Below are 15,000 nucleotides of genomic sequence, written 5' to 3'. Positions count from 1 at the left end.
ATTCTACAATTATTTTCATCGTTAACAACACTTGTCCATTATTTAATGAGAAAAATAATATATAGATATATATATATATATTGACGATTATTACGTTCTCTAATGTTCAATACATTTGGCAACATTTAATATCGTAGAAAATAGTTTTAATCGTTCAATGAATTTTCCATAGGAAAAATAATACGGAATCTATTGTCAAGGATGAAATAGAGGGATGAGATAGGATGGGAAAATGTGATGTGGGACGCGAACAAGTTAATTAATTTGTTCCAATAATAATTATACATATAGATATATTTGACCGATCGTTCATAAATATCGATCTATCGAAGTCAATTAATAATATTTATAGTTTACTCGTTACGATTGTAACCATGTTAGTTATACGGAAATCGGTGTGATCGGTATAATGATTGATTCAATGAATCAACAAACGTACGGGGGAGAGTAAAGAGAGAGAGAGAGAAATAGAGGAGGGGAAGGGAGAAAGGGTATTAGTATGTGTCTATGTACTAGGAGTAAATCCATTGAAAGCGGGGCTGCAAAACAATTCTCTCATTTGAACTCTGGCTACGTTAAAGCGCATGATTCAGAAGTAAGTTCCTTCGTAAATTCGGATTACTATGACTGATCATGAACTAGTTATAGTGCTGACTCGTTTCTGATATCGTTCCTACAATAATCGGTAGGATGCGTTTCAATAGACGTCGAAATCCTAACGTTGCCTTTGAAACTACTTCATTATTTCTATCCTACAATGAGGCTTTTCAATATTCTTTTTTTTTTTTTTTTAATTTCTTTTTTACAATAAAAAAATATTAACTTCTTTGTCTCTCTCTCTCTCTCTCTTTTTCTTTTTACCTACTCGCGTTAAAATTTGCCTTCAATAATTATCTAATTAGGTAGGTACATAAAAGGAAATAAAGAGATATAATTGATCGACAAAAAAAAAAAAAAAAAAAAAAAAGAAGTAGATAATAACCCGCGAAACTTTGTTCTACTTTTCGTTCTTTTTTTTTTACTTTTCTTTTTTCTTTTTTTTTCATATTTTCATTATTCTTATTTTTTTTCTTTTTTTTTTTCTTTTTTAATTTTTTCCTTCTTTTTTTTTCCTTTTGTTAATAGCCAATCGAATCAGTAGAGGCAAAGTAGAGCATTAAAATTTTCAAAACGAACTCGGGGTGATTCCAATGGCCACTCGACTAGCAAAGGATTAAAACTCAAAGTTGAAGTGCGTTGCATACGCGTTTGGATTATTCGAAATGGTGAGAGGAAGATTGTAGAATATTTTAAATCCTCTCGTTACATCTATATGAAATTCAAAGAGAGAACAGAATATAAAAAGTTAAAGAGTAATATTATATATATATATATATATATATATATATATATATATATAGAATACTTGCCGACTAGAATGAGTATAAATGCTGGATCGAGTGCAACGTTCGTGAGGCGGGACAAATTATTAAATGTGTCCTTTTCCGTCCATGCCCATACACCTATCGCCATGATGCCCAAACCGAGCCACTGAAAAATCATAATTCATTGTATAAAATCAATGGAAATAATATAAATGCAAAATTGTATCGAAGTAATAATAAAAATCAATTTGTTCGTATATACGTTTCAATAAAAATATGTTGATTTTTTAAATTAATTTGAAAACGATATTATAGAAAGTATTAATAATGTATATACGTATAATTTAGGCATATACAAATATGCTATGTTAAGTGTCCACGTAATATTATTAATGGCATACATTGTACGTCACGTGCCGAAGATACCAGCGGAGACAAAGTGCCTACACCACCTGGGGCAGTGCACGATAACGTTCAGCATTTCGTAGGATAATCATCTTTAATCCTTCCTACGGCTTGACTCATTGCAACAATGCTATTTGCACGTGGTCGATCGTAATTTTATTTGCTTAAAAATATCACGAAAAAAAAAAAAGAAAAAGAAAAAGAAAAAGAAAAAGAAGAAGAAAAAGAAAATAAAAAGAAAAGAAAAAAAGTACCTCTGCAAATATTTTATCAGACGAATTATTATATAAATACAAGGATAAAGAAGAAGAAGAAGAAGAAGGAAAATAATAAGATTGAATTAATTAATATTGAAAATACATTGGTACTCGTTTAATCGTTAAATAATTGATTCGTCAAATATGTGGCAGTACGATGACAGCGATCTATTGTTAACAAAGGTACCATTAATTTGACGTCAAAAGCATCGTCGTTTAGGTGAAAGAGCACGATTACCAGCCTCACGGATTTAATCTTTCATCAATGCGTATCTATGTATGTTCATTGCACTCTGACTAATCACTCAATGAGGCTGCTTCGATATATGTTACATCGATCCGTATACTCGGAAACAGTGTCTCCTAATCGCACGTGCATTCAGAAGAAAAGGAGATAGATAAATAGATAGATAGAGAGATCGAGAGACAGAGAGAGAGAGAGAGAGAGAAAGAGACATATATAGAATCACATACTAAAGTATATATGTATATACGTTGCAACGAATTTAGCCTCGACGTTTTGCAGTTGACGCGTTATCCGTAAATACATGTTCGGATAGAACGTCTCCTCGATTCAACTGCAAACAATTTCTCAACGTCGCATAATTCACGATCCAATCGATCCATATCCAGTTTATGTCAAATGCAAAATAATAGCACGACATGTGTGTAAATAAGTTTGCATCCAACAAAAAAAAAAAATATATATATATATATATCTGCATTGATTATACTTTTCGTTCCTTTCAACATAAAAGAATTTGAAATATTAAAAGAGCATTTTGATGTTAATTTATATCGTCCAATGAAAATTTACAAAAACACAGAGCGTATATATAACTTCTTTTATAACGATCTGGATATACAGATATTTTTAATTATTTATTTTAATTATTTATTCTTTTTATTCGTCGGTAACATTTCTGCCATTTGCAGGTAATAAATATAACGTTCTTGTTTAATCGAAAAGAATTTTCCCCGATGGAAGAGTGGATATCCTCCTCCCCGTATGGCTTATTCCGTATAAAATTCAATATGCATTCGTAATGTCTGTTTCTTTAAAAAAGAAATCTCATTTTCCTGACCGAAACTTTTCTTTAGAAGCTGTCTATTGTTACCGTAGAATCGGGTCGTGTCATTCGATGAAACGAAGAGAGAAAGAAAGAAAGAAAGAAAGAAAGAAAGAAAGAAAGAAAGAAAGAAAGAAAGAAAGAAAGGAAAAGAAAAGGGGAAAGAAACGAAAAGAAAAATAGAAAAGGGCACCGGTATAGAAGAAGAAAGAAGGCAAAAGAATAGATAGAAAAAGAGATAGAAAAGGGAAGAAAGTGGAAATGGAATGTGCGTCTAAACTTTTAACGGTTTCGGGAGCTTATCTCATCTTCCAAGAGCAATGCCATTGCTCGACGTATACTCAAAGAAAACGGAAACCACTCTGGCGCGTAATTTAAATCCATGCAAACAAAAAATAGACGAAGAGGAAATATATATATATATATATAGAGAGAGAGAGAAAGAGAGAAAGAGAGAGAGAGAGAGAGAGAGAGAAGAGTAACGGAAAGAGGATAGAAACGAATGAAGAAGAAGAAAAAAAGGAGAGAAAAAAAGTGATATAAAATCAAATAAAAAACAAGCTACTTGTTTCCTCTTTTTTTTTTTTTACTCATAAATAAAACTCGTAAGAACGAAGTTAATCATAGTTTTTTGTTCGTTCGTTTCCTTTCTCTTTGTTTTTTCTTTTTTTTTCTTTTTATCGTCGACGTCCTTCCAACAATTATTAAATAACTTGTAGAAATAGTATTGCGTACATACACGTATACGCGAGCGTGCGCTAATCGAAAAATGAAACGTTTCACGTTAAATTTCGTAGAACAAATAGGACACGTATGAAATTTCCTTTCACTTTCGATTTTTTCTTTTGTTCTTTTCTTTGTTTTTATTTTCTCTCTTTTCGTTACGTCTTTTTTTCCCTTTCCCTCTTCCCTAGTCCCTTCTCTTGCTTCCATCGCTTCGAAATCTCGATTTTTAACAGAGAACGGTACAACGACGTTTCGCCTACGGCGAAGTGGATCGTGCGAGATTGGAATAGTCGATTGCATTATTTACAAGCTCGAGCGAGGTACCTGAGCGACGTGTCATAAATATGAAATCCGCAATCTAGCGTTGAACAATCAAAGCAGTAGACGTGCGTGTGTATATATATATATATATATATATATATATATATATATATATATACGTACGTATGTATCCATAGATATTACTCACGATAGGTCAAATGCACATGGAAACACGATGAAATATCCACAGAGAAATCCTAAGACGACGTGCCTCTTCCCAAGAGTTAAACACGGCACGTTCGACTGTTAGTGACCTCATTAATTGCATTAATTAAAAGCAACTACAGAGAATCGATGGTAATTCCGTTATGTCTCAAGCGATAACGAGGGTGGTCCGATGTCCGATGTCCGTAAGTTAAGGGTACTGCTTACGTGACACGTAATTCAAATGCTTTGGGCTATTTTATATGAGAAGGATACGTGTTGGTATATACGTATCTACATATATACATGTATATATGTACGCATACATACATACATACATATATATATATATACACGTTAGAAGCTGTAAGACCTCATCTACGTTAAACTTACGTTGATCCGTCCATCTTCCAAACCACTAACGAGTACGATATAGATACTTACATATATGTACATACGTACGTACATGTATCTACTTAGATGCATATATCAAACTGCTATTAATTTTGAAAGTAGGCGAACTAACCTTAAGAAGAGAGATCACCGTATTTAACGATGGCTATTAAAATTTGTCATCAAAATATAAATTAAGTATAGTCTTGTATCCGAGCGATCTATAATAAAATACACGAGCTGTGTATACTTGTTTGTTAATCGTCGATATTAATTCACTTTAATGATGATAATAATGAAATAAGTGAACTGTACGAATAATTAAATGGAACGTGCGATCGGTCAAATTTTCCAAAAGTAGTAGTAACAAATCGGTAGAAAAAGAAAGAAAGAGAGAGTGAGAGAGAAAGAGAGTCTCTGCATTGGCACGTTCCGAAAATCGTTTTATTTTTGGAGAGTTGTTCACGCTCGATTTGATATCGGAATTGCCGATTCGATACTAAACGCTCTTTCTATCTCGTTCGTGTTCCATTTATCTCCTTCTCACCCTCTCATTCTCTCTCCCTCGCTCTTCTCCCTATCCTCTCTTCGTTTTTTCTCCTCTGAGGCTTTAATTGATCGTGGATTAATTTATCCTAACGGAACGTGACACGCTTAAATTTATTCGAAATCCATGACGATACTACGGCGACTCGAATTATTCAAGTATTTTCACGTTATATCCGTCTTTCCACCCGATTTCTTTTATTTCTTTTTTTTTCTCTTCTTTTTTTCTTTTTTTTAATTTTTATTTTTCTATTTTATTTTATATGATTTTTCTTTTATTTCATTTCATTACAACTTTAATTTTAATTAATATCTCGATACGTTGAATCGCGAGAACGTTTGGTCGATTGAAAACGATTGCCGCTTGACGTTAATTGCTTCTTAATTGAATGGAAAAAAAAACAAAAAAAAAAACAAAAAAAAGAAAGAAAGAAAAAAAAGAGAAAAAAAAGGGGAAGAAAGAAACGTTTCAAGCTTCTTTCTGTGTAATTATTTTGAGAAGGGGAGAGAGCAAGAGAGAGAGAGAAGAAGAAGAAGAAGAAAAACGAATTTATTTCCTTTCGAGAACTTCTCAAAGAGCGGCTACTTTTCGGAAGAAGCTTTATTTATAGATTAAAATCCAACCCGAAGCTTCTTAATTTGGATGAAAGAATATCTATATTTCGTTGAAAGAAATTTTCACTTTTCATTGATGAAAACTTCGAGTGAGACTCGCTTAAGAATAATTTCCCAAAAGTAATCAAATATACCTTTGTTAAAAAAAAAATATATATATATATATATATACATAAAAATAAAAAAAATCTTTATGCTTTCGTTATAAAAATTTTTCGACCCCGATATACCACTGAAGTACCATATAAAAATTTTTTCCATCATCGAAACACTTTAACGTTCGACGTCGAACAATATAAAAATGATTTTTCATATAAAAGATTTTTCATATATTTGAATAGCTTCACAAACGTTACGTCGAATGATCTTTGATAAGAAGGATTGCTTATCGACAGACGAAAATGTATAAATATATATATGTATGGAAATATCTTTGATTTCCTTCTTATATTTTCCGATTCTGCAGATTTTATTTTCTTTTCTTTTTTTTTTTTTTTTCAATAATATAATAACACACACAGGACACGCACACATATGGACATATGCACAGATATATCTATAGACAATAGATAATTCATGTCCCAGGTGAGAAAGAAAAATATCGGAAAGAAAATAAAGAGAAAAGGACAGGACATAGAATGCCGTTTATTTTCGTCCTTTTGTTGAAGGAAGAAAAAAAAGAGAAAGAGAGAGAGAAAAGAAAAAAAAAGAGAGAGAGAAACTCCGGAACCGCGACGCTTATCGTGAAGCTTCGAACGAATCGAAAATGAGTAAAAGAGAGAGAGAGAGAGAGAGAGAGAGAGAGAGAGAGAGAGAGAAAGAAAGAAAGAAAGAAAGAAAGTAAAAAGAAAAGAAAGGAAGAAAGGCGATGGGGATGGAGGGTGGGGGGAACGAGAAGAGGGTGGAAGGACGCTTCCAGACAACAAGTCGGAAACTTTCAAGCTCAATTAAACTCAAACAAAGTTCGAGTCGAGCCTGTGGCAATGAGAACGGATGAACGAACAGCTCGAGTGTCCTTTCGGTCGTTGGTCCCGTTCGTACGGTGCCAATTTCTCCTTCGATAAAAAACAAAGTGGCAAAGAGGATAGGAGATGGAAGATTTAGAAGAGAAGAGAAAGAATAGAGAGAGAGAGAGAGAGAGAAACAAGAGAAAACAAAAACAAGAAGGAAGAAGAAAAGATAGAAAGAAAGAAAAGGGGAAAGAATAGAAAAAGAACGGTTACGATGAAAACGGGCCGCAGGGTATGCGAAAAAGAAAGAGAGAGTAGGTACTTTAAACTCTTTCTCGTTTTCTTGATTACCATTCTACTTTTCGACTTCGTGCTCGATCTTTTGTTACTTTCTATCACTCGACTTTTAAGTTCCTATCTGTTAATCTTAAATATTTTTATTTATTTTTCACTTGTTCCTTTTTTATTTCTCTTTATTTTTCAATTTCGATACTCCTCTCATTGTATGTTACAAGACGAAGAACAGCGCGATATTCAAAAATAATTATTGAATCATGAATCGCGACTTTAGAAAGATCTATAAGTATTATCCGTTATATTTCGTTATTATCGAATTAATAATTTTATGCTTTCGGTCATTTATTATTTTATACGTTTTTAATACGCTTTTTATGAAGATTTTTTTCTTTCTTTTTTCATTGATTTTATTTTTTGTGTTTCTTTTATTCCTTCTCCTTTCTCTTTTTCCTTCTTTCTTTCGAAACGAAATTTGAGATATTCTTTTAATGATCGAACGCATTGGAAAAAAAAAGGTGCATCGTTAAAAATGATTATAAATTTCGACTTGGATGATTTACAGTGAAGTCGAGCGATGGGAATACCATATTATATACGCAGGATAGAGGTAAATCCAGAGCAATTTAAACAGTCGAAGCACATTACATACGTGGTACATGGATTTCGTTTCCAACATAAAATATCATAAATTACATCATTGAAATCCAATTAATTTTCTCTGCCAATGAATATCATTGATTTATCGTCAATAAAATAACGCGTTTCGAAAGCGTCGCATTTCCTCCTATTCCCGTTGATGATAATTAAAATCAGCTGTTCTGGCTATTGGAAAAGATTCATTCGTTCGTATTTTATTAGATAATTCTTTTTCTTTTTTTTTTCTTTTTTTCTTTTTTTTTTTTTTTTTTTTTTTTTTTAATAATAAAATTAATACATTAATAATAACACGTACAACGTCGACAAGTGTTATTATTAATTAATAATTATGAATTTGTTTTACGAAACTCATTAGCTTAACTGTACAAACAATGATCGATTCGAACGAGAGTCATTATCTAAATTATCCATTCCGTATAATCGAATGGAGAGAAACTACAAAAATACGAGAGAAAGAGAGAGAAAACAAGAAAGATGGCATAGTAGAGAGGACACTTTTTATCTTGTGATAGGAGTAAAGCCTAACAAATTACAGCGATGCTACTATCTTTTCTGGTTCGCAATTTTTCTCGAAAATAACTCTCTCCCTTTTACTCTTTGCTACCGCAACGTAAATTGATTGTACGTACTAAAAGAGTATATCTAATCAAACATATATATATATATATATATATATATATATATATAGACACACATACACATAAAGTCATCTATTCTCGAAAATGTACATCGTTTATATCAAAAGATGACTAAATATAAATCGGTTTATGAAATGTCCCATATGAGCCCTTGAGGGTTGCCACATAATTATAGGATCGCTTACTACCGTAGGCATTAATTACAATGGTGTCGATGAATAGATGATCCCCTATTTGTGCGTGTTATGTTTGAGAATCTGCATCACTATTGATTAACGCAACATCATCGATAATACGAATCGAATATAGGTAATACTCTGATAACGGAATAACACACTTCTGTATACATACACACGTACATACACACACACACACACACACACACATACACAGACAGACACACATATCTTTACGAAGCAATACGAAGCAATTTCGAAGTAACAACTCTTGATGCGATTGAAAGTGCATTCGTGCGTAAATATAATATAACTTTCTACCAAATTGAAAAGTATAGTATTTTTCGAGGAAAGCAATACCGAAAAACGATAGAAAGAAAGGATCAAGTTGATACAGAGCGTCATTCTTCTTTTGAAAAGGAAATCACTCGAATTTCTATAACGATAAAAAAATAAAGAAGAAAGAGAAAAAAAAGAAAGCAAAAAAAAAAAAGAAAAAGAAAAAAGATAAGAAGAAGAAGGATAAAACTAGTTTGATTCATTCGAGAAGAATATAATCGAGAAATTTGTTCAACGTAACGATATGCTTATTTATTTTTATTATATACGAATCCCTCAACAAATTCCATTACTTTCTATATAATTACTTTACGATATATATAAATACGCAAAGAGATTCGTAAAAGATTCTTTTTTTTTTTTTTTTTTTTTTTATTTTCGTACATAGGGGCAATAGTACACATTGCCTTTTGAGTTATTCATAGAGGCTTATTCACGGCTTTCCTAATTTCCACTCGAGGGAAAAGAAGATCCCTCGACTGTAAAATTTTTTCCGCGTTTACTTTTACCGTATCGCTCGTGGACCTTGGTAAAATTGAATTTCACGGTTTAAAAGAAAAGAAATGTCAAATACTATTATTAATTTGAAATGAGATATATGGTATATGCTTTTTCTTCGATTTTTCTCCGTTATTTCATTTTCTTTCTGAAAATCGTCAATAAATAACGTGTTTCAAAGGTAAATCCATTGGGTTTTTTTCCTAACAGGAAATCCAAGAGAAAACTTTTCTCATCGATGACACCTCGTATACGTAGATATATATATATATATATATATATATATATATCTATGTATGTATAGGTAATATCGGAGATTACGATACCCCATGGCCGAAATCCTTGAAGTTATTTTATATGACAGCTTAATACATTTACGATGTAACCCCAGTGGCTTAGATGCAAATTTATCGAATAATTCTACTAACACGTACGTAGTAGTAGAAATTTATGCGAGTATAGATACGAGTCTCTCTGTTGTATGAGAACGAACGAAAGACGTAGGTATAATCTTACGACGATCTCTAGCGATCTCTTTCCAAACTTTCATCCTTAGCTAAAATAAATGTTTACCCTCGAGAATTTTTATACGTTTGAACATGCTCGTTCTCTCGTACGTTTTTTCTTTCTTTTTTTTTTTTTTCATTTTTCATTTTTTTCCTCCTTTTTCTCTCTTCTTTTTACTTTAAGGTGGTAAACTTTCAGAAGATATTACATATAATTCTCTAAGGGATATTTCGTTTTTTTTTTTTTTTTTTTTCCCTAAAAAAGAACATTAGGCAAATAAGTACTTACTTAGATGTCTATTAATAAAAAATAAAATATTGTATATTCCCACGTATACGATAAAAAAATTATTTTATATTATATACGATTATATTTTGAACGATCGAACTTTTCAAAAACTAAATCGAAAAATCTACATTGCATATCCTTCCTTTATCTTTCTGCACAAATAAAGCCATTCGGTTGTAACGAAGCGTCTAGCTAACGCAACCAAACATTTCGATGCGGTAGAAAGCAATCGTGTTTTCCAGCAAAGCAACAGCAACTGCAGCAGCAACAACATCAGCAATAGCAGCAACAGCAGCAGCAGCAGCAGCAACAGCAGCAGCAGTACCAGCAACATATAACAACAACAACAAAAACAACAACAACTAGACTTTCATCGTTGAAACATTCAATGGGAAAACGAAATAACCTGTGAATATTTTTTTGAATCAAATTTCTCCCGGCAATGTTAAAATCTACGCGTTTGATTGCACATACAAACATACAGAAACATAACACGCGTGAGGCGCATTTACACGCTCCAATTCGTACATTCTATATATATATATATATAAAAATATACGATATAAGTATTCCCAGTTTACGGAATATAATTTATTGGAAAATTTTTTAAATAAAAGGAGAAGAAAAAAAAATCTGTGAGATAAATTTAATCTCAACTATGGCGATATAAACTTTGTCACTTTTCAAAATGAAAGCGATTTGCTCATTTATATAAAGGAATGAAAATACTTTGTTATATTAAAATCCAAATGTTTCGAGCGATTTTAGCGATCACTAAAATTTATGTCACCAAGTTATAGCGCATCCCAGTTTCGCTACATAAATTTCCATGTAAATTCGATGCTTCCATCTCGGTCCACCCCTAACTCCACCTAACTCCTTTCCACCCCTCTTTCCACCATACTTTTCCTCGGCCCTCACGAATGCTAATCAGAATGCTCTCGCGTGCAGAGACTACGAATATTTTTAAATCCCGAAGGTGCAGTCGTCATACATAGAATCCTAATACGTACGTGTATCTATACGATATGGTATAATATTCCAATCGGACTATCACGATACCTCGTGAAAGATATAAAAGATAGTGTTTATTTTTTATTGTTTTTTTTTATTGTTCTTTTTTTTTTTTTTTTTTTTTTTTTTTAATGGATCAAATATTTTATTAACTGCAATCCATTTCCCTCACCTTTGCCACTTCTCTATATATATATGTATATACAAGTTATTATCGTTAATGATATTTTTTTTTTTTTTCGAAATACTCAAAATACATTTAACAATATTTTTCTTCTTTTTTTTTTCTTTTTTTTTTTTTTTTTTAATTTATACGTAAATATATAAATGCCATTTATTCGAATAAACATTTATGTATGATTTAATGCTTTGTTTTGATAATCAACGTGATATTTGAAAGGAAGAAAATATAAATAACGATCGAATGAGTAATGTTTAAAAGCTGTTGGATATGAAATCGAAAGAGAAAAACACGTGTATCCAAATACTATGGATATAAAATTTTCTATAGAATTTCAATTTTATTCGTAAGAACTCGGAATGGAATGGAAAAAGGAGAAACAAGCCATAGAATAAACGTTTCGACGATCTTACTTTCTTCTCTGGTCCTACATTTTTATTTCTTTTCTTTCTACGTTCTTTTCGAATTTCGTTGAGATATAAAGGCATCGTGAACTCGTGTTCACCTCAGAAGGGATTACGAGAGAGAACGTCCGAAATAAAGTTGCTACTCTCCTTCCTCCGGTGGTTGCTTTTATTTCGTATTCCCGGCATTTTTAGCGATGAAACTTCAGAGCTCACGTATCCATGTATGTACCTATTATGCATGTACCTACATTTTTGAAGACATAAAATAAAATTTCTAAACGTGAGTTTACATAAACTGGATAGTAGGGTAAACGTGTAAAAATAATCACTGTGAAAGGAAGATCAAACTCTAATTTTGTTGAAAATTTAAAAAAAAAGAAAAAAAAAAAATACTCGAGGAAAATAAGAAAGAGAAAATATCTGTAAAGGTACGAAAAAAACTGAGAGATACAAAAAGAAAAAAAGGACGAAAACAAGGAGAGAAATTTTCTATGTAAAAATAGGTCGAAGAAAAAATAATTTTTCCTTTTCTCTTTTTCTCTTTTATTTTGAATTTTTTTTTCTTTCTTTTTTTTTTCCTTTTTTTTTCCTTTTTTTCACCACGATTCAATTATCCAACAAATTTCGATCTATCTTAGAAATCGAACAGAATTTTCGTCCCACTCGATATCGATTTTCCCCTTTTGAATCTAACAGTGTCTAACTTTCTTGATTCTACTGTACGTAAACGATAGTTTTCTTCAAGAGATCGTCCTAACCCACTTGCTCTAGTGGTTTGAGCACGTTTGTAAGTTTTAAGTTGGAAGATAAACCATAGACCAAAGATCGTCCACCAACTTATACTAGGATATCTAAAGCAAAAGATGAGAGTCGTCCTCCTTTTCGAGAGGAAAAGAAAAAAAAAAAAAAAAAAAAAAAAGAAAGGAGGAAGAAAAATTGAACGAAGTTTTTAAGAGAGATCGTGCAAAAGAAAACGAAAAAAAGGAAAAAAGAAAAAAAAAAAGAAGAAGAAGAAGAAGAAGAAGAAGAAAAAGAAGAAAATAAACAGAAAAAGGATATAGAAAGAGAAATATTTCGGCAAAAATTTTACAAATTTCATTTCAACGATCTCTCTCCCTAGGTCGCTTAATTTCATTTGAATTCGACGAAGTGACATTTGCGAAGTATTTCGAATTTTCTTTGGATCGATAAAGAACTCGTGGAATTTTCAATAGAAGCCCCGAAGCAAAATTAATACCTGAGAGGGAAATAACATCGGATTGGGAGGGAGGGAGGGGGGGGAGGGGAAGGAAGAATAAGAAGAAAAGAGAAAAAAGAAAGAAAAAGAAAAAGAAGGAAAGAAAGAAAGAAAGAAAGAAAGAAAGAAGGAATCTCGAAAGAAGTGTCGCCGAGCATCGCTGAGAAAATTCCAAGAGGCAATGGATGGCATATTCTGAAATCTCTATCGTCTTGTCGACACGCGTTATCGATCTTAACCCTCCTGAAGTTCCTCTTTTCTCTTTTCTTTTAACGCACCGACGAGAATGGGAAGGACGACGCAACAGGCTGGAGAAAGAGAAGAGGAAGAGAAAGAAAGAGGAAGAGAAGGAGGAGAAGGTGGAAAATTCGTTTCTTTCTCGTAGCAGCTGTCGCAACCGGTTCTTATATTAAAACTCTCGGGAAACAAGTAAGCAAGTATCTCCCTCCCTCTTTCTCTCTCTCTCTCTCTCTCTCTCTCTCGCTCTCTTTATTTCTCTTTTGTTTCCTAAAAGGGAAACTGGGAACTGGGAATGTATATTCTTTAAATTACACGAACTACCCGCTGTCTTCCCTCACTACTGTAGATAAAGTTCGTGGAATGGAAAGAAGAAAAAAAATGAGAGAGAGAGAGAGAGAGAGAGAGAGAGAGAGAGAAATACCCTCAAAAGATCGTACGTAAGTATATAAAAAATGTATTCATCTTGTCGAACAATTATTTTAATATCACGAAGAAATTACGCGTGGATATTGCGTTATTGTATAGGGAAAGAGAAAATAACAAAAACAAAAACAAAAAGAAAAAAGAAAAAAAGAAAGAAAGAAAAGAGAAAAAAAAATTATCGAACTGTTCCAATATGATATAAATAAAATAAATTAAATATTCACGAATAAATATTCCTAATGTTCGATTCGTTTCAAAAGACGTATTGGTTTTATGAGAAATCTTTTATAAGGTCGATAACAGCTCGAATTTCTTTTTCCCTTTTAGACACCACGGTAAAGATTTACGAAGGTAATGGAGGAAAGCGGTAATAAAAGGAATGCATTCCGATCGCTCGCTCGCTCGTTCTTTCCTTTTCCATTTTCTTCGTCGATTTGACTAAAGATCCCCACTTGAATCTACTCTTCGAATTTCTCTCTCTTTCTCTCTTTCTCTCTCTCTCTCTCTCTCACTCTCTCTCTCTTTTCCTGTCTTTTTCTCTCTATCATTCCTTTCAACATTGTCGCTATAAAACTTAACTGTAGATTGTCATGAATGGTGGAATCGAAAAAAAAAAACGAAGAGAAAAAAAGAAAAAAAAAAAAAAAAAAAAAAAGAAAAGGAAAGAAAGAAGAATGTCGAATGGAAAAGAAAGGATTTTATAGAGGTCCTAGGATAAAATGTGAATTTGAGAGTTCGTTCTCTTGTTAACCGAGCGGAAAGAAAGCTTCGATTCTGGCAAAGCTCATTACCTCTTTCAGCATTTCACGCTTAGCGAATCCAACATCTTTTCTCTTTGCCGAACAGAAGAGATGATCTCGAAGAAGGCGAAACTAATCTACGTTTATCGTTGTCAGAGACGATCGCGATTTATCGTCGATAGAAACTGGGCATTATCTACTTCTTTCTTTTTTTCTTTCTTTCTCTCTCTCTCTCTCTCTCTCTCTATATATATATATATATATATATATATATATATATATATATATTAAAACTCTACTACTATATATATATCTTGCTATCTTAAAGTTTCTGTATAGAGAAAGGGTAAGGTGAGTTCAACGTTGAATTACAAAGAAACGAAGGAAGAGAAAAGATGGACGATAAATGAAAAGATAGAACGTACATGAAGAGATACGATAAGATACAGTAGAGATGTACTACAAAATGAAACTAGAGAAAATGAGAGAGACAGAGAGAAAGAGAAATATATATGTGTATATATATATATATATATATATATATGTATGTGTGTGTGTGTGTGTGTG

General features: G+C 32.2%; 1 protein-coding gene across 4 annotated transcripts in view; it reads right to left on the bottom strand.

Moving 5' to 3' along the window:
- Tsp26A (Tetraspanin 26A) overlaps positions 1 to 15,000 on the bottom strand; it is an 83,434-nt gene that overhangs the window by 15,311 nt on the left and 53,123 nt on the right. For all 4 annotated transcript variants that reach the window (XM_035874991.2, XM_035874994.2, XM_035874993.2 and 1 more), the window contains one exon: positions 1,410 to 1,530. In XM_035874991.2, coding sequence (XP_035730884.1) covers positions 1,410 to 1,530 — 121 coding nt within the window. The remainder of the gene's footprint in view (positions 1 to 1,409; positions 1,531 to 15,000) is intronic.

This window comes from Vespa mandarinia, chromosome 10 (assembly GCF_050613455.1).
Source record: "Vespa mandarinia isolate Hongniang chromosome 10, ASM5061345v1, whole genome shotgun sequence".
Taxonomy (NCBI): domain Eukaryota; kingdom Metazoa; phylum Arthropoda; class Insecta; order Hymenoptera; family Vespidae; genus Vespa; species Vespa mandarinia.
This window is presented reverse-complemented; position numbering and strand designations above follow the sequence as displayed.